Here is a 27,194-nt window from a genome sequence, read left to right on the forward strand (position 1 = left end):
GTGTTTGGAGGGTCTCTGTACACCTTTGGGTAACATGCTGTCTCCATCAGGACTAAGATCCGATCATCACCCTGATAGTATGGAAAATTGGTTAAAGATGATCAGCTTTTTTAAGTGTGCTGCCCCTAGATGCCCAATGTGCGTCTTTACTGTTAAAAGCACCTTTTTTATGTCCTACATCACAGGAAGCTCTTTTAAAATTAAGAGCTTCATTAATTGCGCCAGTACATATGTGGTGTACCTGGCGGAATGTTCTTCCTGCCGGGTACAATACGTGGGATCTACCGTGAGAAAATTAAAGGTTCGCTTTGCTGAACATATGCGCGACATCCGCTCTGTAACCCCCTTCCCTGGTAATAAATCCATGTCTGGCTTGTCCAGACATTTTCATCAATGTCATGAGGGAGATACAAGTACCCTAAATATTCGATCCATAGAAAAAGTAAATAAACCTCCAAGGGGAGGGGATTGGGTAAAGCTTCTTAGAAAGAGGGAAGCATACTGGATACTAAATTTGGCTACACGTTTCCCACAGGGCATGAATCTCAAGACACATTTATTATATATTTTTTGAGGTCCGTGTATGTGCCTATTTATTTTCATTTATGCATTTTTTCCCCTCTGTTCTATTACCATACGTACGCTTTATTTGTTTTGTTGCCACTCATATATTTTTTTGCTTATTTATACAATATTGATTTGATATTTACAATGTATATACTTGTTATGTGGCACATGTAGTTCCTCGTTCACGGCCCGATGGGGGCATTTTCCCCCTGCCCTGTACGGGAGGGGCTAGTGGGAGGAGGTACATTCTACAAACTATATAATGGTTCACTATTCAGTATATTCTTTGCCATGATTAAGGAGGGTTGCTTCCGCAACGCGTCGGCGCGGTTGTAAAAGTTTTTATTATTTTTTGTATGTAGCAATAAAGTTTTCTACATTGCTACAAGGAGCTGTGGAACCTTTCATCGTTGGAATTGACTATACGGGTAACGGCCCTCACTATTACCCACGTGCTCCATCCTTCCTGAGAACCGTGTTACACATGCACCACTACGTGTTTGGGGTGAGCTGATTCTCTATAATTCCTACTACATTGACTTTATGCCGTTTATCGTGCACACCCCATAAGAGGATTTACACTGCTATATTTTAAGGTTTTCCTGTTTGCATGTGTACGGTTGCTCTCAGTAACTTTGGCTTCACAATATGACTACACCAGCACCACTAGACACCGAGGAACGCCGCAAAAAAATAGCGGAGGTATTCTCGGGAGCAGATCCATCTGATTCCACGCATGACATGAAAAAAGCCTTATGGAGTTATGAAAAGACAAAGAAGAAACAACTCAAAATATGGTGGTATGTCAATACCTTAAAGGAGTACGTGGAGAGAAATATGATTCCCCGAGGATTACGAGTAAGAAAGCCGCCCAATCCTACAGAGGGAGAAGAATATGCTACGGAGTGGAACTCAGCTCTATCCATTTGCTCTTTCACCCTCATGAACATTATCATCCAGAAAGGTGAAAGTAAACTGACGATACTGGATACTAATCTTAAAGAATTGGAAGTTACATTACAAACTTACCAACAATTGCCCGGTTATGAGTCTGAAATGGAACAAACAACAAAAGTTCTGACAGACTATGAAAATGACATTATTACTACAAAAAAAAAACAAGTTTACTCGTGACCAAAAGGACTATTCCACTGACACTGTATACACGTGGTGGGAACAAAGACGCAAAGCCAAAATCGCCCAGGAACCACATGGTTCTACTACCCAAAGACAAAGGACTATTACTTTTGCCTCTACTGACGTAGATACCTCTGATACTCAGACAGAGCTTTCTGACCAGGAGGAGCTTCCGTACACACCTGCAATCCACAGAGGACGCCCACACAAGAGAACCACGAGAGGCCGTGGGCGCACCCAGCAGGTGTACAGAGACCCTCCAAACACACGCTCCCGGACCAACCCACACCAGGAGCAGCCAAAAAATGACAGAGGCCACGCCGAGCCGGAAGAAAGCATTGGGCGAGGAAGACACGGCAGACAACAGAGGAGGTAAAGACTGAAATACCTGCCGATGTTCATAACTTATCTGCCACTGTCCTTTCAAAGGATCATCTGAAGGTGTTATCTCGGGGCCTCAATTTTGTCCCCAACAGAACCTTTCACTTATATGCCACCTTACAAGATGTTAATAAATTGATGCATCTTGTAACGGTCAAGAGACACTTTCTAACTGCTAATGAGGACATTGCACCCACACCTGATTCCCCCAGTTCCCCCACTCCTCCTCCCCACGATCTAAATATGGTTGGTCAGAATGTTGTACCACTAAATTTATTGTTTCATGAACAAATGTCTGTTCAATCTTTATTAGATCTAGAAGGGGAAGGTGTCGTTTGTACCGATATGATCACGAGTACTGACAGGATACCAGTTCCGAACCCGGACTTCTATCCAGTTAACTCCAGAGCACCCTGTATGGATGCTTTCCAAACAAAGATTGAGGAGGAGTTAACTGCACTTGCTAATAGGTCCCGTATCGAAACTGGTAAGGATAATCTATCTAAAGGCGAAAGACGAGCTTTGAAGGATTTGATTTCTAATCCTTACCTCACTATACGACAGTCGGACAAGGGAGGGTCGGTGGTTGTCCTGGACAGGGACCTGTATGTACGGGAGGTCTTCAACATCCTTTGTGATGCCTCCACATACAGGTCACTCTCATCGGACCCCACCAATACAGTAAAAAGGAGACTTCAAGATATTCTGGATACAGGGCTAAAGGGAGGTTTTTTGACACCCAAAAAACAAAAGTATATGATGCCCGCTTTTCCTAGAGTCCCCATCTTTCATGCCTTACCTAAAACTCACAAGGGGTTTTTTCCCCCACCCCTTCGCCCGATTGTCTCGGGCATAGGCTCTTTATTAGAGCCCCTATGCACATGGCTTGACAATCTTTTACAGCCCTTGGCCACACGTAGCACAGGGTTTATCCGAGATAGCAAAAGTCTTCTTGCCACATTGGATGAACTGCCACCCATACACGATGCCACATGGTTGTCGTGTGATGTGGTGGCACTTTATCCATCACTACCGCATGACCTCTCTATTACTGCTTTATCATACCATCTACATAAATATAGCAACTACAGTAACAATCTCTGCACATACATTCTTGAGGTTACGCATTTTTTACTGTCCAATAATTTTTTTCAGTTCACAGACAAATTTTTCCTTTGGTACGATAGGTACATTGATGACCTCCTCCTAATATGGGCGGGCGATGGTGGGACAGGCAAGGATTTCGTTAAATACATCAATGGCAACACACTAAATTTAAAATTCACGTTCCAGCATGAAATTCATTCCATCTTTCTTGGACGTTTTGTTGTCCTTTGATAAGGGTAAGGTCACTAGTACACTATACAGAAAACCCTCTGCGGGCAACGGGATACTACACGCAGATAGCAGTCATCCCAAACATGTGACTAGAAACCTCCCCATTGGGGAATTTGTAAGGGCAATACGTAACTGTACGTCTGAACGAGCATACATGGAAACTGCAACACAACTTCCCAATAGATTACGGAATAGAGGATACAGTGTTCACAACATCAATAGAGCTCGTAGCATTGCTGAAAGCCATGATAGAGCATACCATCTCGCAGATAGGCGCAACCAAAGGAACCATACACCTGACCACAAACACCCACTCACCTTTTCCACACCCTTCAGTCCACAATTTAAGGACATACAAACTATCATTACGAAACACATACCTATCCTGTTTCAGGATAAACTGTGTGAACAACTACTTACAGGGGGAGTGAAATGTGTAGCCAAGAAAGGTCAAACTTTGGGTAACATGCTGTCTCCATCAGCACTAAGATCCGATCATTACCCTGATAGTATGGAAAATTGGTTAAAGATGATCGGCTTTTTTAAGTGTGCTGCCCCTAGATGCCCAATGTGCGTCTTTACTGTAAAAAGCACCTTTTTTATGTCCTACATCACGGGAAGCTCTTTTAAAATTAAGAGCTTCATCAATTGCGCCAGTACATATGTGGTGTACCTGGCGGAATGTTCTTCCTGCCGGGTACAATACGTGGGATCCACCATAAGAAAATTAAAGGTTCGCTTTGCTGAACATATGCGCGACATCCGCTCTGTAACCCCCTTCCCTGGTAATAAATCCATGTCTGGCTTGTCCAGACATTTTCATCAATGTCATGAGGGAGATACAAGTACCCTAAATATTCGAGCCATAGAAAAAGTAGATAAACCTCCAAGGGGAGGGGATTGGGTAAAGCTTCTTAGAAAGAGGGAAGCATACTGGATACTAAATTTGGCTACACGTTTCCCACAGGGCATGAATCTCAAGACAGATTTATTCTATATTTTTTTGAGGTCAGTGTATGTGCCTATTTATTTTCATTTATATCGGCGCGGTTTTAAAAGTTTTTATTATTTTTTGTATGTACCAATTAAGTTTTCTACATTACTACAAGGAGCTGTGGAACCTTTCATCGTTGGATGTGACTGGATAACACCGCCACACCAGACCTGACCAATACCACCATACCGTGACTGGATAACACCGCCACACCAGACCTGACCAATACTACCATACTGTGACTGGGTAACACTGCCATACCAGACCTGACCAATACTGCCATATTGTGACTGGATAACACTGCCACACCACACCTGACCAATACCGCCATACTATACTATACAGGACCCCAAAACTATACACTACAGGTGCACGGGACCTCCACAAACTATATACTACAGGTATACAGGACCCCAAACTTTACACTACAGGTATAAAGGACCCCAAAACTATACACTACAGGTATACAGGACCTCCACCAACTATATACTTCAGGTATACAGGACCTCCACCAACTATATACTACAGGTATACAAGACCCCAAACTATACACTACAGGTATACAGGACCCCAAAACTATACACTACAGGTATACAGGAACTCCACCAACTATATGCTACAGGTATATAGGACCCCAAACTATACACTACAGGTATACAGGACCTCAAAACTATACACTACAGGTATACAGGACCTACACCAACTTTATAATACAGGTATACAGCACCTTCACCAACTCTATACTACAGGTATACAGGACCCCAAAGTTATATACTACAGGTATACAGGAACTCCACCAACTATATACTACAGGCATATAGGACCCCAAACTATACACTACAGGTATACAGGACCTCCATCAACTCTATACTACAGTTATACAAGACCCTCAAACTATGCACTACAGGTATACAGGACCCCCGAACTATATACTACAGGTATACAAGACCTCCACCAATTATACACTACAGGTATCCAGGACCCTCAAACTATAAACTACAGGTATACAAGACCTCCACCAACTTTACATTACAGGTATACAGCACCAACTATATACTACAGGTATACAGGATCCCCAAACTTTACAGTACATGTATACAGGATCTTCACCAACTGTACACTGCAGGTATACAGCCCCCCCCAAATACACACTACAGGTATACAGGACCCCCCCCAACTATACACTATAGGTATACAGCCCCCCAACTATGCACTACAGATATGCAAGACCCCTAAAAACTATACATTGTGGGTATACAGAACCTCTCCAACTATGCACTACAGGGATACACTAATTCCACTGATTAACTCAGATGAAACAATACCTTTAGCTTGGCCTCCTGGGCACCTTAGAACAAATCTAATTGACACACTGACAGTTTATACCCGGGCAGCGCCGGGTACATTTTCTAGTATATATATATATATATATATATATATATATATATATATATATATATATATAATACCAATCGTTTGGTCTATTATTTAGTCGTAGTAAGTTTAGCTTATTATAAAAAGTTACAATTAATATGCTCTACTCCTTCATAACCAAGCCTATATATATATGAATGTAATATGTATGTGTCTGTAACATATGTATGTGTATTATATATGTGTGTCTTTGTAATGTATGCATATACTGTATGTGGGTCTGCGTGTAATGTTTCTGTGTACTATATGCATATACTGTATATGGGTATATATGTATGGTTTTTTTTCATGTCTGCTCGTGATCATTGGAGCGGAATGAAAAAATGAAGATGCACCCATACAGAACAATATGCAACCATACAGAACCATACACACCCATGCGCACCCTGTTGACATTAATTGAGTACATCTGGTTTCAAGCATGTTTCTCATTTGAAAAGATAATAACAGTACTGGATGTTACACTATTTTGTCAGGTGTTTTGGACTGAACCTGCGACAGACACCTATACTTCATTAGACAGTGTTATTATGTGGTTAGGATGTGGCGGTATTATTTGTCCCTTGTGTAATGTTGGTGATATTGGTTTTGGTATGCTGGATTTTAGGTGGTAACAATATGGTGATAAAACTTAGTCACTATCATTCTGTGGCGGCATTACATGGCCTTTATATACTGTTAGCTTTAGTACAGCAGGTTTTGTTAACAAGAGACCTGACATTAAAAAAACAAACTTTTAAAATAAAGACATGCAAAACTTTTTATCTGTCAGAGTCTGATTGATCAGGAGAACAAACGAAGGGAGACATGTGCTGCCGGTTTCCTTGTCCTATAAACTATACGCAACTTTCTCATTCAGGTGACACAGAGCTGAGGGATGTGCAGAGCATGGACTTCTCAATGTTCCTTCTGATCTATCTGAACATTCAGACCAGGGAAGGTCCGAACCTACCGAGGTTCGGGTTCGTATGAACCCGAACGCTCGGCAGCAGATTCCCGCTGTCTGCCCGCTCCGTGGAACGGGCGCATCCAGCGGAAGTTACGCCTGGAAAACTGGGATACAGCCTATGGCTATGGCTGTATCCCAGTTTTCCAGGCGGTCCTCCCGCTGGATCCGCCCGCTCCACGGAGCGGGCAGACAGTGGGAATCATTACCGAGGGTTCGGGTTCGTACAAACCCGAACCGAACTCGGTTCGGACCATCCCTAATTCAGACCTATGAAAAGTTTTTTTTCTAGTGACACTGGCCATTTAAAGGAGCACTCCAGTGATATCATTTTATGCTCCCAGTATAAAGCTGGTTAGGGTAAATTGCTGTCCTACTCCCTCCGCTTATCAGACGCTTTATTCCTGTGTTCTTTGGGCTTTGTCGGCAATTCGACCCTCATTGACCTTTATAGGGTCCTATTACATGAAGCAATTTTTAACGATTAACGATTAATTAAAATTTCAAACAATTGCGAGATTGTTTATCGTTAACCTGAAATCATTCACCATATTACACAGAACGATAGTTGTTAGTTACGATCATTACTATGCGATCGTTTACTCTATTTGATCCCAGCAAATAATGTGCAATTACACTGAAAGATTAGTGAAAAAATGCGGAACTACAGTGAACGAATGTGGAATTACAGCAAATGATTAACGATCATTGTAGGTTCAGATCTAAATCAATGATCAATGACACACAAACGATTTTTCAATCGGTGCCTGCAATTTCACAGACCGATTATCGTTGAATTTGAAACAATATAACAATTTTTTGCACGATAATCTTCACGTTTAATAGGGCCTATAGAATTCCTCTAGCAGAATCCGCCCAAAAAGTTGACAAATCAATTCTTTGGGCGGAGAGCAGATCTGTGGCAGAAAATTCTGCTTAGAAATTCTGCAGTATAAACAACACAGGGGAAATCCCATTAAACACAATGGGACATTGCTTTGTTCATATTTTACGGGAGGAATTTCAAGCTGAAATTCAGAGCAGATTTTGCTTCAATTCCTCGCCTATTCCTCAGTGTGAACATACCCATACACAGCGCTGGCTGAGTAAACCGGAATTCACTTTTCCTAAGGAAGTGCTCATGAATTTACATAAGGAAACTGACTTCTGGTCCATCCATAAACCCCATTGTGACTCAACTAGTCACACTGGGTGCAGCAGGGATCAGGCAAAAGGAGCTCCTCATAAGGGTCCATTTACACAGAAAGATAATCTGCCAAACAGTTGAAGCCAAAGCCAGGAAAGGATTTGAAAAGAGGAGCAATCTCAGGCTTTCCTTTAAGACCTGATCTCTGTTTATAGCCTGTTTCTGGCTTTGGCTTAAAATCTTTGGCAGATAATCTATCAAATAATCTTTCTGTGTAAATGGACCCTTAGCCAATACAATTTTTGCCCCAGGCAGCACAAAAGCTAGAATTAGCCCTGAGTATGAAGGAGGCATTAAAAAAAAACACAATATTGCTTCTGGCACCGGGATATTGCTCAATGCTAGCAATGCCGATCACCGCTGCCCACCTTCTTTTCTCCATATCTGACTGAAGGGGGCAAATCAGGCTACAAGGGGCATATCTGGCTGCAGGATCCGTATGGATCATACCTGGCTACAAGGGGGATCTCTAGTTACAAGGGGCATACCTGAGATCAAGGGGCTATATCTGGCTGCCAGGGGGGCATATCTGGCTGCAGGGGAACACCTGGTTGTATTAATAACACCTAGCTACAGGGGACATACCTTGCTGAAGGAGGCATATTTGGATACAAGGGGCATACCTAGTTTTATGGGTCATGCCAGGCTACCAAGGTTTATCTTGCTCAACGGTGCATGCGTGGCTATATGGAGCATATCAGCCATTAGTAATCAGTGGCTTACTAAACTATTTCAATCTGTATATGTATGCTTAGATGTATAGAATCTACCAGAAGATCTTTCTACTTATTATAAGTGCATAAGAGGCCAAAATGTCAAATCAAAGTAAAATACAAATCTTATGATGATCTCACCAAGTAGAGTATTGATAGAACCCCTTGGCCAGGCTCTATTAGTCCATGTTTCAGGAGTACTCTAAGGGTGATGCCCCTCTTTGTCAAAAAGCTGTTTGCCTTTCCAAAGTGGGGAACTCTTCCTGAGCTCTCAGCTTCATTATCCTCCATTTCCTCATCGTCTTCTTCTAGTCCATCTTCACCCCAAGGAGATTGCTCCTCCATTACTAAAAGCAAGAAAGCAGAATCAATGAAGTCAACAGGGAAAATCTGGAGCATGTCCACATTATAAACAGGTTGCCAATTTAAAATGGACCTATCAACAGGAAAACATGGGTGTAAATAAGAACATGGCTAGACAGGATTACCTTTTTTATTTTAAAGGGGAACTATAAGTGGGTTAGATAAATCTAACCACCTGATAGGCTGTTAGTTGCTGTTAGTCAGAAAAATATTCACTCTGATTTACTGTTAGGCTAGGTTCACACTGCGTTTTCAGCATCCGTTTAACGGATCCGTTTTTTTTAACGTCCAGAAAAATAGGGTCAGCAACGTTTTTTGATCCGTTTTGGTCCGCCAAAAAAAACGGATCCGTTTTTTTTAATAATGGAAGTCAATGGAAAAACGGATGCACACAAATGAATCCGTTTTTTGCAATCCGTTTTTCATGCGTTTTTTGCAAAAAACGGATGCGTTAAACGGATGCTGAAAACGCAGTGTGAACCTAGCCTTAGGAGCACTTCCGCATCATCTGGTTTGCCCGCTCTATTGATTATCATTTGAGCGAGCTGATAATGCGGCAGTGCACCAGAGCAAAGATTACTCAGACTAAACTTGCATGCACACTACGGAATACGCAAGTAAAGGCCACTGTGGATTCCTTCGCTGGCCCCTGTTCGCGGGCGCGCACATCTCTGCTTTTGCTATAGACTCCATTCTAGGCACAGACGTATTCTGCCGTCTGTCAATTCTTTCGGCGGATGGCGGAATTGGCCCAGCCATAAAATGTTGTTTATGGCACGGGCGGAGATGCGTGCTGCCGCAAGCAGGGGCCAGGGACGGTATCTGCAGCAGGCTTTACGTGCGTATTCCGTAGTGTGCATGCACCCTGAGGGTCCATTTACACAGAAAGATTATCTGCCAAAGATTTTCTGCCAAAGATTTGAAGCCAGAGCCATTAATGGATTTGAAAAGAGGAAAAATCTCAGACTTTCCTTTATGACCGGATATGTTTATAGTCTGTTCCTGGCTTTGGCTTCAAATCTTTGGCAGATAATCTGACTCTAAGGGCTTTTAGGGCTCTAAGTCATTTAAATGCCACAGTCAGCATTTAAATGGTTAATTAGCCAGCACACCAATGACCCTGTGCTAATAGCTGCGGTACCTCGTGTCGTGAGTCCTTTCTGTATCACCCTTAAAGGAGAAGTCCGGCCAAAATTATTTTTTTATGTTATTACTTATGGAAAGTTATACAATTTTCTAATGTACATTAATTATGGTAAATGCTCATATACTGCTATTTCCCTTAATTTAGTGTATCAAGAAGTGTTAGAATTATCTCTGAAGCAGTGACGTCACGACGAAAGGTGTAATTCCTATGAAGTGTCCAGCAGGGGGCGCTCTATATATAGAAGTCAATGAGTACCATTGACTTCTATATATAGTGCGCCCCTGCTGGACACTCCATAGGAATTACAGTGTATGTAATGTAATATTATGCACTGTACTTTTGTGACTTCATGAATACATTTATGGAATACTTTGGGGAGCAAGTGTCCTTGCTCCCCAAAGTATCCCATAAATGTATTCAATGAATACATTTGCTGGGCACTGAGCAGGGAGTGAGAGAGGTGCCATCTACCTGCTCGGTGCTGGGAACATATACAAAGTACTACTCCCCCATTATCTGCAGATAATGGGGGAGTAGTACCTTTTGCTATCCCTATCACCGCCCGCTCCGCCGCCACTGCCGCTCACACAGGGACTGCTTTTCATGCCCCCCGCCGCTCCCCCTCCTCCTCCCGGCATCAAACTTACTATCGCGCCGCTGATTCCCCGCCGGCCGCGCCGCTCCTCACTATCCGACCGGCCGCTGACTCCCGCACGCCCGCTCGCCCGTTCGCACGCCCCGTTCCTCACACTATCTGGCCGCCGCTCTCTTCTCTTGCATGCCGGCCGCGTCAGCTCGCCCCCACCCCGGCCGGGAGCACGGCGCTTCCTGGTGTCCCCGGCCGGGGAAGGGGCGGGCATGCAAGAGCAGAAAGCGGCGGCCAGATAGTGTGAGGAACGGGGCGTGCGAACGGGCGAGCGGGAGTCAGCGGCCGGCCGGATAGTGAGGAGCGACGCGGGCGGCGGGGAATCAGCGCCGCGATAGTAAGTTTGAAGCCGGGAGGAGGAGGGGGAGCGGCGGGAGGCATGAAAAGCAGCCCCTGTGTGAGCGACGGTGGCGGCGGCACGGGCGGTGATAGGGATAGCAAAAGGTACTACTCCCCCATTATCTGCAGATAATGGGGGAGTAGTACTTTGTATATGTTCCCAGCACTGTGCAGGGAGGGGGGAGGTAGATGGCACCTCTCTCCCTCCCTGCTCGGTGCCCAGCAAATGTATTCATTTAATACATTTATGGGATACTTAGGGGAGCAAGGACACTTGCTCCCCAAAGTATTCCATATATGTATTCATGAAGTCACAAAAGTACAGTGCATAACATTACATTACATACACTGTAATTCCTATGGAGTGTCCAGCAGGGGCGCACTATATATAGAAGTCAATGGTACTCATTGACTTGTATATAGAGAGCGCCCCCGGCTGGACACTCCATAGGAATTACACCTTTCGTCGTGACGTCACTACTTTAGAGATAATTCTAACACTTCCTGATACACTAAATTAAGGAAAATAGCAGTATATGAGCAGAAAAATTAGAAAATTGTATAACTTTCCATAAGTAATAACATATAAAAAAATTATTTTGGCTAGACTTCTCCTTTAACCCATGATGGTGTCCCTGGGTGTCAAAATGTGTAAAGGGGTTAAACTTGTCCATCAATTAAATATAAGCCTTTTTTATATGCAAAAGCCCAGCATGCATTCCCTAAAATAATCAGAACCTAAAGTTGTCCAGCCCAAGTCCTCTTCATCACTGCTCCATGACTCATATGTATAAACCTATCCTGCTTAACTGACAAACATTAGATATAGAGAACATGGATTTTGTCATGCTGGTGAAAACCCACTGGACATTAAAAAGACTCTGTTAGTATGTTTATGCTGCCCTATCTAAGGGTAGTATAAACTTATAAAAGATAAGCGTAACAGAATGATGTATCAATCAATACATTGTTCTGTGCAGCTGATTTGGAGATATCCTCCGGAATAACAAGGACAATAACTGGTCCTCTCCATTATATGTGTGGGCTGAGTTGTCTGGATATTCATAAGCACCAGCACACTCTGGCAGTTGTCTATCTGTACTGTGTATAGGTAGACAGCTGTCAATCAGCAGCGGGGGGTAGAGTAAAGGCCCTATCCCACAGGCCGACAGTGAGGAGCAAACAAGGAGCTGTCAGCGCTCGTTTGCTCCTCGTTCCCCGCTCGTTATTACATGCGGCAGCAGCGAGTGGGTGCGTCCGGGGGGAGCTGCGGGGGGGCTGCCCAGGTGGTCGCTGATCATCCAGGCAGTTCATAGGATATAGTGGCGATCTGCTGCCAACGCTCCTATTCCACGGAGTGGCGGCAGCAGATCGCTGCTATATAAGTCGTTTGTCTTTCAACATGTTAAAAGACAAACTACTTCAACAATTAGCCGACATGAACGATGTCGGCTGATCGTTGCCTCCTATTCCACGGGACGATTATCAGCTGTATCGGCCGAAAATTGTTCCGTGGAATAGGGCCTTTAGTGCCATAGTCTAAAGCCCATTCTCTTGCATATCAGGAAAACAGCTGAAAAGATTATTTAATTAATACACTGTTTTTTTCACCATTTCTTTCACTAGTTTAAGGTGCCTTTACACAGAGAGATTTATCTGACAGTCAAAGCTAGGAACGGACTATAGGCAAAGAACAGATCATAAAGGAAAGACTGAGATTTCTCCTCTTTTAAAATCCATTCCTGGCTTTGGCTTCCAAAATCTGTCAGATAAATGTCTCTGTGTAAAAGCACCCTTTTATACTGCCTTTATTTAAGGCAGCATAAACTTAGTAAGGCCTCCTTCACACAATCGGAAAAACCACCCGGATTTCCTATCAGGAAACCTGGATGGATTTCCGGACCCATAGACTTTTATTAGTCACAGGCCCTCTTCCGGATTTTTCCTGAAGGGTGTCCGATTTTTTAGATCCAGTCCTATTTTTGTCCGGAATTCTGGCCCGCACGCCCCCAAAGAAGTCTGATGCACATCAGGAAATGCGTCCAGACCCCAACACCCCCCCCACTCCAGAACTAAAACTTCCACCATGTCCAGCTAACAGGTCATGATGGCAGTTGTAGTTCTGCAACCTGTGGCCATCCAGGTTGGAGAACTACTACTCCCATCATGACCTGCTGGCAGGTCTTGATGGGGGTTGTAGTTGTGGCCATCCAGGTTGCAAAACTAACACTCCCATTATGAACTGACAGCAGGACATGATGGGAGTTGTATTTCTGCAATCTGGATGGTCGCAGATGGCAAAACTACAACTCTCATCATGCCCTGCTGACAGGTAATGATGGGAGATGTAGTTCTGCAACCTGGATGGCCGCAGATGGCAAAACTACAACTCCCATCAAGACCTGTCAGCAGGGCATGATGGGAGTTTTATTTCTGCAGCCTGGTTGGTTGCAGATGGCAAAACTACAACTCCCATCATGCCCTGCTGACAGTTCATAGTGGAAGTTGTAGTTCTGCAACAGATAAGAGGAGTACATATGGAATGAAGTGGACATGGTGGCACGGCACATGAGGGAAACACAGTGGCATGGTACATGAGGGCGAGACAGTGGCACGCCACAAGGGGAACACGATGGCACGGTGCATGAGGGGAAGATGGTGGCACAGTACACTAGGGGCTGTGTGGGTACTTGTGATGTATGTTGGAATACTAGACCATATTGAAAGCAGTTTTTTTCTTTCTCATCAGGAAATCCTGAAGGTATTTCCTGTTGGTTTCCTAAAGGTAAAATGGATTACTGTCAGGAAATCCTGATGCTTTCCTGATGCCTTTTGAGGCCTCCTGATCAGGATTTCCTGACAGTAAAAACTGACACTGAGGTGTGAATGGGGCCTGACAGGTTCCCTTTAGCTTCATTTGGATTTTAATTAAAAAAAGGCATCGAGATGATTAAGAGGACTATTCAAATATAAAAAGGTATGCCCAGAATGGATGTCTACACATTCCTTTCATTTTTCTGCTACTGTAATAAGCTAAAGATTTCTCTAACCCTGTGTATACACACAGTTCCCGACAGTTAAAATAACAGTACTTCATTTAGCATCCAGGGAGTTACTGTTGTCCATCAACATACAATATTAACTGTTTCTGGGAAGACCATTTTATGTTGAAACCATCGTATATTGAGTAACTATGTCCATGGACTTGTAATTGGTTCCAGCATCCCCAGAATGTAATTTCAAAGTGAAAAAAAATGTACAAGATTAAGCAAACTAAGTACAAAATAGAACAGATATGTGGTGTACCCCTGGAGGTGTTATATCGGAGGGACGGCTGGTCACTTGCTAGGTGTTGTAGTGTGAAACCACTCCGGTGGTGGATGGCTGAGATACAGCCGTACCTTAGTATGTTGTCACAAGATGCCAGTGCCAGGTGGGCACACAGGTGTGATGGCACCTCTGCTTTTAGTGTGTAATGCTGGTTGCACCCTTTTCCCCTGTGGTCAGTGTCCTGCCGGTTTGCTACCGGGTCCCTTGGGATAGTGTCACAGATGATGTGGTCAGACCGGTGTAATGACCCTCTTGGATAGTACGACCCGCCACCCACAGAAAGAGGAAGGGTCCCAAGGTTGCGGTGTGTATGCTGTGTAGGTGGTGATGTATTATCACAGACTCTTGGAGTAGCATTGAGTTGGTTTACTACTTGTAAATGTGCAACAGGTAATAGAGAAAGTCTCTGAGATACATTTGACAAAGTTCCAATAAATACTTGAACATAGAACGACCAGATCTGTAGGATTAGTGCAATGTTGGAGATAGTTGTTTCGGCAGAGTTGTGCTAAGGTAGAGTAGCAGAGAGGAGGATGTCGTGAGAGTCTCAACCCATGTAGTAGTGTGCTCTGCCGGGATGTTGGAGGATAAAATAGAATACTTGTAGAAGAAGAACACCTGTGCCTGTGTATTGACCTTTGCTTTCAGACGCCACACCACCTTATGCCCACTAGCGTTGGCAGAACCGTACTAATGGGTGACACAGGCCCCAGAGCTTGAAACCTGGGTTAAGCGGAATGCAGAGGGTTCCCTGCTGACACCCGCGCTGCGAGACAGAGTTCCTAGGTTACTGCAACTTTGCTCTGTCCGGATCAGTTTCTGGCTCTGTGGCTCTATAATGGATACTTTCCTGCTCTGTGACTTCTCCTTGTCCATGGCGTGGGATGAGGTTATCAGTTGGCTAGTCCTCTCCTAAGAGGTTTAACACTGCATAGTGCTTGGTGTAGGTACTTGTAAGAAGGTTGGTAACAGTGCACTGTCTTGCGTCCTACCCATGCGGGGTACTGGCTAAGACTGACTACTTGGGGACCTGGCAGAGAGCCAGGGCCCAAATAGGACCGCTGTGGGGAACTATCTAGCTTTCATCCTTCCTTCACACTGTCCTGAACAGAAGACTCTTGCTCCTCCCCCACCCATGGGACTAACTTCCTCTACAGCGAGTAGGGTGCGCTGTGATTGGGTGAAAAGAGTGCAATAGAAGAACAGAGAGGAGAGGTAATAGGGAAGAAGAAAGCAGAAATCCTACTGGTCTACAGATTATGTTAACACAAACACAATAACCCCTTGCGATCCTTCAGCTGTGCAGCTTCTATATACTAATACATAATACAGAGACATCTAGTGGCCAACTCATAATAAGACCACAAAAAAGTACAAACTAAGAGAAGGGTGTATGTGACAGTAACACCCCTAGTTAGACACCACAGATAGACTTAATGGAACTTAAGTATTTAACCCCTTCAAGACCGAGCCTATTTGCACCTAAAAGACCAGGCTCATTTTTCAAAATCTGACCTGTCTCACTTTATGCGCTTATAGCTCAGTGATGCTTTAACATATGCTAGCGATTCTGAGATTGTTTTTTCGTCACATATGGCACTTTATATTAGTGGCAAAATTTGGTCACTACTTTGTGTGTTTTTTGTGAAAAAACATCAAAATATCATGAAAAATTGAAAAAAGTAGCATTTTATGAACTTTGAAATTCTCTGCTTCTAAAAAAAGAAAGTTGTATTACATAAATTAGTTACTAAGTCACATTACCGATATGTCCTCTTTATTCTGGCTTCATTTCATAAACATATTTTACTTTTTTAGGGTGTTACGGGGGTTAGAAATGTATCAGCAAATTACCACATTTTCGTGAAAGTTTCCAAAACTGATTTTTTTGGGGACCAGTTCTTATTTTTAGTTGATTTAGGAGGTTTGTATACTGGAAACCCCCATAAGTGACCCCATTTTGGAAACTAGACACCTTAAAGAATTAATCTAGGGGTATAATGAGCATTTTAACCCTACAGGGGCTGGAGGAAAGTATTCACCATTAGGCTGTAAAAAAATGAAAAATTTAAATTTTCCAATAATATATACATTTAGATTAAAGTTTCTCATTTTCAAAAGGAACATGAGAGAAAAAGCACCCCAAAATTTGTAACACATGTTCTCTTGAGTACTACGGCACCCCATATGTGGGCGTAAACCACTGCATGGGCACACAGCGGGGCTCAGAAGGGAAGGAGCGCCAATTAGCTTTTCCATTGCAGATTTTGCTGAAGAAGTTTTCGAGCGCCAGGTGCATTTGCAGTGCCCCTGTAGTGTCAGCAGAGAGAAAAAACCCCATAAGTCACCCCATTTTGGAAAGTACACCCCTCAAAGAATTCATCTTGGGGTAGGATGAGCAATTTGACCCCACAGGTGTTAGAGGAAAGTATTCAAAATTAGACAGTAAAAATGAAAAACTCAAATTTTTTCCAATAATATGTTCCTTTAGTTTGAAATTTTTCAATTTCACGAGGAACAAGAGAAAAAAAGTACCCCAAAATTTGTAACGCAGGTTCTCATGAGTACAACGGTACCTCATATGTGAGCATAAACCACTGCATGGGCACACAGCGGGGCTCAGAAGGGAAGGAGCGCCAATTAGCTTTTTCAATGCAGATTTTGCTGAAGAAGTTTCTGAGCGCCAGGTGGGTTTGCAGTGCCCCTGTAGTGCCAGCGGAGTAAAATCTCGCCATAAGTCACCCCATTTTGGAAAGTGCACCCCTCAAAGAATTCATCTTGGTGTGTGGTGAGCATTTTGAACCCACAGGTATTAGAGGAAAGTATTCAAAAGTAGACAGTAAAAATGAAAAACTCGAATTTTTCCAATAATATGTTCCTTTAGTTGGAAATTTCTCAATTTCACGAGGAACAGGAGAGAAAATTCACCCCAAAATCTGTAACGCAGGGTCTCCTGAGTAGAACGGTACCCCATATGTGGGCATAAACCACTGTATGGGCACACAGCCGGGCTCAGAAGGGAAGGAGCGCCAATTAGCATTTTCTCTGCAGATTTTTCTGAAGAAATTTCTGAGCACCAGGTGCGTTTGCAGCGCCCCTGTAGTGTCTACAGAATAAAATCCCCCCAAAAGTCTCCCCATTTCGGAAAGTACACCCCTCAAAGAATTCATATTGGGGTAGGATGAGCATTTTGGCCCCACAGGTATTAGAGGAAAGTATTCAAAATTGGCCAGTAAAAATGAAAAACTTGAATTTTTCCAATAATATGTTGGTTTAGTTTGAAATTTCTAAATTTCACAAGGAACAGGAGAAAAAATGTACCCCAAAATCTGTAACGCAGGTTCTCCTGAGTACAACGGTACCCCATATGTGGGCATAAACCACTGTATGGGCACACAGCAGGGCTCAGAAGGGAAGGAGCGCCAATTTGCTGGAGCAAAACCGCAGCTAGTAACAGTTATTAGAATAGCGCAGTTACTAAAATACAGTAAAAAAAATTAGATTACAGGTAATGTGGGGTGGTTACGGGTAATCTGGGGTGGTTCCGGGTAATCTAGAGGTGGTTTCGGGCAGTCTGAGGTGGTTACGGGCAGTCTGGGGTGGTTACGGGCAGTCTGGGGTGGTTACGGGCAGTCTGGGGTGGTTACGGGCAGTCTGGGGTGGTTACAGGCAGTCTGGGGTGGTTACGGGTAATCTGGGGTGGTTACGGTTAATCTGGGGTGGATACGGTCAACATGGGGTGGTCACAGGCAACCTGCTGTGGTTACGGCAACCTGGGGTGGTTACAGGCAACCTGGTGTGGTTAGAGGCAACCTGGGGTGGTTAGAGGCAACCTGGGGTGGTTAGAGGCAACCAGGGGTGGTTATGGGCAACGTGGGGTGAATACGGACAACCTGCTGTGGTTACAGACAATCTGGTATGGTTACAGGCAACCTGCTGTGGTTACGGACAATCTGGGGTGGTTGCGGACAATCTGGGGTGGTTACAGGCAACCTGCTGTGGTTACGGATAAACTGAAGTGCTAATAGGTAATCTGAGGTGGGTACCTGTAATCTGGCGTGGTTACGGGCAATCTGGAGGGGGTCACTGGCAATTTGGGGTGGTTAGAGGCAAGGTACAGTGTTCAGAGGCAAGGTGCGGTGGTCAGATGCAAGGTGCGGTGGTCATAGGCGATGTGCGGTGGTCATAGGCGACGTGCGGTGGTCAGAGGCAAGGTGCGGTGGTCATAGGCGACGTGCGGTGGTCATAGGCGACGTGCGGTGGTCAGAGGCGACGTGCGGTGGTCATAGGCGACGTGCGGTGGTCAGAGGCGATGTACGGTGGTCAGAGAGGACGTGCGGTGGTCAGAGGCAAGGTGCGGTGGTCAGAGGCAACCTGCGGTGGTTGCGTGCAATCTGGGGGGTTACATGTAATCTGGCATGATTATGGGCAATCTGCGGTGGTTATGCCCAACCTGCGGTGGTTATGCCCAACCTGCGGTGGTTAGGGGCAACCTGGAGGGGTTACAGACAATCTAGAATTGTTACGGATAGAGTGAAGTGCTTATAGCTAATCTGGGGTGGTTACATGTAATTTGGGGTGGTTACAGGCAATCTGGGGTGATTACGGACAATCTGGAGGGGGTCACTGGCAACGTGCGGTGGTTAAGAGCAACGTGCGGTGGTTACGGGCAACGTGCGGTGGTTATGGGCAACGTGCGGTGGTTACGGGTAATCTGGGGGGTTACGTGTAATCTGACGTGATTACGGACAACCTGGGGTGGTTACGGGCAACGTGCGGTGGTTACGGGTAATCTGGGGGGGGGGGGTTAGGGGTAATTTGGGAGTAAACTGTAATTATTACTATAATAAAAAGTGTGTGTTTTATTTTTTTGTATGTTTGTCACTTTTTGTACTTTATACATTCATTTTCACTGTATTACTATGATTACTGTGATATTTTCTATCACAGTAATCATACTTCAGTGACAGAGACCAAATTGGTCTCTGTCACTTTAAATTTTCAGAGCTTGGCTGGTTGTGGAGCGCATGCGCACTTCATAACCAGCCAGGACGTCGAGGAGGAAGGAGCTCCGTGGATCCGGTGAGTATATGGGGAAGGGAGGGTGACTCGGGGACGGGGGTGACAGGGGGGGTGGGGGGCGACTTGGGGGGTGGGGGGACATCACTTTTTATCCCCTGTCACCAATCATTCATGGTGACAGGGGATAAAAAGTGCCGGCGGCACATGGTACAAGCGATCAGCGGTATATAGTATATACCGCTGATCGCTTGTACCGGGACCCCACAGGGGGGGTCCCGATGACTGCCCCATGCTCTCCGCTACCTCCGGTGGCGGAGAGCATGGGGCTTTCATTCATTTTTCTTGCTTGATCACTGTGAACAGACATTAGTCTGTTCACAGTGATCGCGGCGGCCATCTTGGATCCGATGGCCGCCGCGGGAGGGGGGGTTAGTGACTGGGGCACTAGGGGGCTGATCTGGGGTCTGATTTTTACTTATTTCATCTCCCCCCACCGTGGATTCACGGTGGGAGGAGATGAAATACAGCGGCGGCACCGGCCCATTAGTGACCGCCGTTTCGGCGGTCACTAAGGGGTTAATGGGGGTCAGCTGCGGGATCGCAGCTGATCCTCATTATCTCCGGTGCTGTACACAGATGAGAGCGGGATCGCTGTCCCTGCAGCGATCTCGTTCTCATCACAAAGCCCCTGTCAGTCAGGAACGTATATGTACATTCCTACTGCACGGGGCATGTGCAATAGGAACGTATATATACAGATGGCTGACGTGAAGGGGTTAATAAAGGGAAGTTTGTATCTGTATATATACGTTCCTGACTTCAGGGGCTTCTGATGTGTGCGGGACCGCTGCAGTGAGAGCGGTCCTGCACACATCAGTGTTTACGGGGATTGAGGTAATGAGAGGCAGCTGCTATCCCACAGCTGCATCTCATCTAAAGCAATCGCAGCCTTTAAGGTACTTAAGTGATCGGTCACTCCGGGGGTCCCGATTGCTTGTGCCGACAGATGGGGGTAAGTCACTTAACTCCATCCTGACGGATTGGCGATCCATGTACAGAGTCTGCTCTCAGACAGGCTCTATGCATAGTTTGCCGATAACACAGATCTATGCTATGCTATGGCACAGCATAGATCAGTACATGCATTGATTGCATCTTTTATAGTGAAAAAAAGTGTAAAAAAAAAAAAAAAAAGCAACACTTTTTTTTTAAGTATTAAAAACCCCTTATAAACCCCCTCCCAATAAAAGTCTAAAATACCCCCTTGCCCATTATAAAAATAATGCGGAATTGTCTGATCTATTAAAATATAACATTATTGTTCCCGCACAGTGAACCGCGTACACGGGGGGAAAAGAAACACACCAGGATTAATGATTTTATTAAATTATATACCAGCCCTTTAGGTGGAAAAATAAAAGCGCTATAGCTCTTAGAAGGCGAGGAGAAACATTGCATTAATTGCATCAAAGGGCTCCGTCTTGAAGGGGTTATAATGGCCATTTTATGAGTGCAAAAAAACACTGTGTGAACATGGCCTAAGCAAAGTAACAAGTCCCAGCAGGTCTAGAAGGTTTGCCATGCTGGGACTTGTAGTTCAGAACAGGAGAAAATGGAATTGCTTTTACTATTCAGAACTTTTACTTGACAAACACACAGTAAGGCTATTTTTATATAAAGAACAGACGCTGATTGCAATAGATTCAGTGTCAGTTCTTTACTGCAGGGGCGGCATTACATTGAATTCAATGCAATGCTGCCAGCTGTGTTCACACTAGGTGAAAAACAGTTTAATACATTATTAGACAGCTGCAAAACTGGCAGGCTGCATTTACCATAATATCTGATATTGCATACACCTTATACCATTGTTGTCAGGAATGTGACTTTGCGCTCCTCGGTCCGTGCTGGGCGACCGAGGAAGCGCTGAGCCTCTGGTTGTTTTTTGTTTGCAGTTCTGTCTGAATGCTGTCTTAGTTTCCCAGTCACACCCGCATTGCCTGTTACACTCTGGCAGTGCAGGGGTTACTCCTTATAAGACCTGTCCAGCTTAACTGGGTGCTGGGATCAGGGCTGATCCAATCAAGTGCTGGACCCAGTCCCTGATTCCAGATAAAAAGCAGCAGGCTCTTCATTTCCCTGCTGGCTATTGAGTGTTACTCAGCTAAGCGCTTCATCTCTCCCAACCTGCTTTGTCTGCTGCCTGCCCTGACCTCCTTGCCTGTTTTTGACTCTTCTTCGGCGTTACGTTTTTGTACCTCGCTGACCGCCGTTGCTGACCCGGACCATAGACTTTGCATTATTGTGTTTGTTTCGTCTGTCTTGTTTTGTGTATCACCTGGTGTAGGACAGGGACTGACACCGTGGCTGTCCACGGCCGTTTAGGGCCATTGAGGCAAGTAGGTAGGGTCAGAAGGTGGGTTCTAGTGGTTAGGGCTCACTGTCTCGTCCTGTTCCCTACCTACGTCCCGCGCATTTGTGACAATTGTATTGAGTTACTCCCTTTAACCCCTTAAGGAGATCGGGCGTACATTTTCACCCCCGCTGCCCGGGCTTTAAGGCACCAGCCCGTGGTAAAGATCGCTGCTGTAATGCATAGCAGGCCTTCCCGTCATGTCGCCCCGGAGCGGGATGTGTAACGCCCAACCCCGCCCCCTCCCCCCCCCTCCCCCGCAGCACGGATCGCTGATCAGCGCTTCTGGTGACCCAGAAAGTAAAGGTGATAGGCAGGGCCGTAGCTAATGTCCCTTGGGCCCTGGTGCAAGAGTTCAACTTGGGCCCCCCCCCCTTCCTTGACCAAGCTATGCGATAGATAAATAGATAGATAGATAGATAGATAGATAAAGACTGATATTACCAATAATACCAGTATATAGGATGGAAATATAATCACCATACATATTACCGCCATGCTGTTACTGACCAAATCCTGTATACTGAGACCAATATTACCAAGGCGCAAATATTACCGCCACACCACAACCACTACCATCACCACCATATTGTTACTGACCAAATCCAGTATACTGAGACCAATACTGACTAATACCACCACCACTGCTGCTACTGACTAATACCACCGCTGGTACTGAATAACATCCACTGTACACAGATCACTATCACCTCATCCAGAAGAGGCAGACCCAGCTCTACACAGGTTCTGTACACCATATACATTACAGTGCAGTTACATCAGGTGACTCACAGGGGACGTCTTCTTTGATCGGAGTTCTTCCCTTTTCATCATCTTATCCATCTGGGCCATTATGAGAACTTCTTCGAGCCACGAATCCACAGAATCTGCCAGACAGAGATATTAGGCTCCTCACTCTGTCACCATCCTCATCTCTATACAAACTGCACATCTGTATTGGCCCCTTTACACCCTCAGTTAGTGGGTAGGCTGACTCTGTTACCCCCCCCCCCCCCTTATAGTATATGCCCCCCTCTGTGTAGAGATGGCCCCTTGTTCAATCTTCCATATATATGGCCCCATGTGCATGTCCTTGACAGCCCCTCTCAGTGTAGTCCCCCCTTTTAGATGGTCCCCTCTGTGTTGTTCCCCTTATCTTTTCCCCCATATAGATGCCTTCCTTATGTTTCCCCCCCCCCTTGTAGATGCCCCCACTGTGTTGTCTTCCTGTACTTTCCCCCTCATGTATATGCCCCCACTGTGTTGTCTTCTTATACATTCCCCCCTATGTTACCCCCCATGTATATGCCCCCACTGTGTTGTCTTCTTATACATACCCCCCTATGTTGTCTTCTTATACATCCCCCCATGTATATGCCCCCACTGTGTTGTCTTCTTATACATACCCCCCATGTATATGCCCCCACTGTGTTGTCTTCTTATACATCCCCCCATGTATATGCCCCCACTGTGTTGTCTTCTTATAAATACCCCCCCTATGTTACCCCCCATGTATATGCCCCCACTGTGTTGTCTTCTTATACATACCCGCCCTATGTTACCCCCATTTATATGCCCCCACTGTGTTGTCTTCTTATACATTCCCCCCATGTATATGCCCCTACTGTGTTGTCTTCTTATACATTCCCCCCATGTATATGCCCCCACTGTGTTGTCTTCTTATACATTCCCCCCCATGTATATGCCCCCACTGTGTTGTCTTCTTATACATTCCCCCCATGTATATGCCCCCACTGTGTTGCCTTCTTATACATTCCCCCCATGTGTATGCCCCCACTGTGTTGTCTTCTTATACATTCCCCCCATGTATATGCCCCCACTGTGTTGTCTTCTTATAAATACCCCCCCTATGTTACCCCCATGTATATGCCCCCACTGTGTTGTCTTCTTATACATCCCCCCCTATGTTACCCCCCCATGTATATGCCCCCACTATGTTGCCCCCCGTGCATATGCCCCCACTGTGTTGTCTTCGTATACATCCCCCCCATGCTACCCCCCATGTAGATGCTCCCACCATGTTGCCCCCATGTATATGCCCCCACTGTGTTGCCCCCACTGTATATGCCCCCTTGTCAAGTAGATAAAAACAAAAGGGGGGGGGGAAACAACAACAACAACTCACCTTTAACCTCGTTCCCCCGTCGCAGCTCCCTTCTCTGCGGTGTTGGACGGCCCCCGGCTGACGCTGGCTCCCTCCTTTCATCCCCTGTGCCCGCCGCTCCGCACTCCCGAACTCCCGGCCGATGCTCCACTACCTGGCGGTGTCCCCGGGATTCCCCTGCAGCACATGCACCAGGAAGGTCAGTGTGCGCGGGGGCTTTTACTTCCGGGTCAGGGAGCGCTCCCTGACCCGGAAGTAACAGCCCCGGCGTACACAGCTCCCTGATGCGTGTGCTGCAGGGGAATCCCGGGGACACCGCCAGGTAGTGGAGCATCGGCCGGGAGTTCGGGAGTGCGGAGCGGCGGGCACAGGGGATGAAAGGAGGGAGCCAGCGTCAGCTGCGGGCCCGTCCTGGAGAGCGGAGCGACGGGCGCAGAGGATACAGGGAGAGGGGCCGCGGGCCCCTCTCCGTGGCGGGCTGGGTCGCAGCAGCAACCGCTGCGACCACGGTCGCTACGCCACTGGTGATAGGGCCAGGCAAGACCGCACCAATCACCTTTCAGACCAAGGACCCAATGGCCATGGTGCCACTCTCCCTGATCACTCACTTAGAACTAACTGACCAATGATAGTGAAAAGGGGCTGTATGTAATAACGGACAATGTCCCTGCACACCTCGGTCAGGAAGACGACATTTACATAGCCCTACATACTAACCGCCATATAAAAATGGCCCACAGAGTGTTTTCGGTGGAAGAGGCATACGCTCTTATTGCCTCAGACACCGAAACAGCCAGTGAGGATGAATGGGGGGATAGTTCTTTCCTCCATTCATCTTCATCAGCATCAGCTTCCAGTGATGATGAATATCCACCTAGGCGTCCTTCCTCCCCACCCTCCTCATCATTAGGAATACTCCAGGCAGATTTGCTTCCTATTCCACACCTGTGGCAGCCCGGCACATGGGCTGGATTGTTAATACACCTGTGCAAAGCTCAAACAGTAGTAAATGTTCCTGGATCATTCCTAATAATGAGGGTGGGGAGGAAGGACAGAGAGGTTGTGCCAGCCTAATGCATATACAAATGTAAGCCCAGCGCTGCTGAATTAAAAGTTGTTTTTATGACAATAACTGCATGCCCTGCCGAACGGACCCCAGGACAGATCTTGAATTAAAAGCAACTATCTGAAGGTACAAGTGGTTTAGGGGGGGGGTCAGATTGTGGGTACGGAGTAGCTTTAAATTCCAGGAAGCAGTAAAAGCCCTGATATTCGGCAGCCATGGAGCGGCCCCAGTACTTTTTGGATATGAAGGACCCCGCATTTTACAGGGACAACATTTTCCAGGTGAAGTACCCCACACTGGAAAAAAGGGGAGATCCCAAAAGAAGTGCAGAGTGTGCCACAAAAGGGGGATCAGGATGGACACCATTTTCCAGTGTGACACCTGTCCTGATCACCCCGGCCTCTGCATAAAGGATCGCTTCAAGGCGTACCACACGTCATTGGAGTTCTAAATTTTCTAAATTCTGTCCCTTATTCCTATTTTAGGGGTCACGTTGATCCGGGGATTATTCTGATTGCTATTATGGAGTCGGGAAGCAATTTTTTCCCAGTGATGACGCTACTGTCGTCTGCCTTACAAGGGTTTTTTGCCTTCCTCTGAATCAACAAAGGTTGAATCTGATGGACTCCTGTCATTTTCAACCTTATAAACTAATAATTGGCCCAATACCCCCAAATAAATTAAAATTGTCCCTTTTCCCCAACTAAATAGGCATGGCCCCCATTCCCATTAGAGGCTTGCCATGATGCAATTAAAAAGCCTCTGTGCGGCCAGGACAGTAGAAACCCCCCACAAGTGACCCCATTCTGTGGTGCAGCAGGGATATGGACCCCTTGGTGACAGGCACATTAGTGCTGTGAAAGTGAAAAAAAAATTATTATAAATTTTTTTATTGGATTTTCAGAAATGATGATCAAAAACAACAATAAGGTGTCGTGCAAGACACAAAGATTACAACACATATAAAGCAAAAATAGAGGAAACATAGCCCGATAATGGGATCTTAACAAAAGAGATCCGGACATATGAACATATGAAGAGACCCTTAGAAGTACAGAGTGGCCAACATACCATACAAAGAAAGGTACTCGCATTACAACATAGCAAAGGGGTTTAGTAAGATGCAAACAGAGTAACAAAGAAAGAGAGTCAATGTGGCAGCTGTAAGGCCCCCAATGTACCCTTCAGCGATTCCGTACAATACCATTTTGTGAACTGGAAGGGCTTCACTATGTCATGAATGGCCTGCGTATCATAATGCTGTAAAATAAAGGGTCTCCATTTCTGGAAGAACTTCTTTGAACCAGAATCTTTATGCCTCTCCGTATCAATCTTATCGATTCCAAAAAAGAGCTTTTTCTGTGCCACTACCAAATTAAGGTCAGGTACATTAGGCAACAACCAATTGTTAAACAAGCACCGTAAAGCAATCAGTAAAGTGATGTGCATCAATTGCGGTATTGCTCTGCTATCCGATGTCGCTTCGGGGGAGTCTCAATTGGTGAAATAAGAGCACCTTCGGAGCTAAATCAAGTCTAATCTTGTAAGAGGTGTGAATGTAAGTGATTATCATGGTCCAATAAGAGACTGTGGAGGGGCAAGTCCACACTCCATGCCACAGGTTGGTCAGGGGGGAGTGACATTTAGGACATTCAGTGATTCTATCAGGGAAGGATGGCGACAGAAGGATATTGAATCCATATAATGCTGAATGTGAGAGCTTAAAGTATGTCTCCCGCCATCGCTCATTTATAACACATTTCCTAATAACCGCCCATCCTGACAAAATTACTTCTGTAATGTTCTCGTCCCCGGTCAGTAGTGCGCATTTGTGGAAAAGCTTCGCAGGATCAACCTTAAGGAAGTGGTTCCTTAGGGCATTATATAAGATAGATATGGATGCCTTATTAGTACTGTCACCAATAATCCCGTTTAGCCCATGCTGTTGGGATTCCTTCCTGACGTTCCTAAGTCTGGCGGTACAAAATGCATGAACCTGGTTAATATATAAATTATGTGCGAGTGG

The 27,194-nt window shown here is 45.4% G+C and overlaps 1 protein-coding gene across 1 annotated transcript in view; it reads right to left on the reverse strand.

Moving 5' to 3' along the window:
• Positions 1-27,194, reverse strand: part of MPND (MPN domain containing) — a 204,910-nt gene that overhangs the window by 96,355 nt on the left and 81,361 nt on the right. Inside the window, exon 2 of the mRNA XM_069964537.1 lies at positions 8,859-9,064. Coding sequence (XP_069820638.1) covers positions 8,859-9,062 — 204 coding nt within the window. The 5' untranslated portion in view covers positions 9,063-9,064. The remainder of the gene's footprint in view (positions 1-8,858; positions 9,065-27,194) is intronic.

Source organism: Dendropsophus ebraccatus, chromosome 3 (assembly GCF_027789765.1).
Source record: "Dendropsophus ebraccatus isolate aDenEbr1 chromosome 3, aDenEbr1.pat, whole genome shotgun sequence".
Lineage (NCBI taxonomy): Eukaryota > Metazoa > Chordata > Amphibia > Anura > Hylidae > Dendropsophus > Dendropsophus ebraccatus.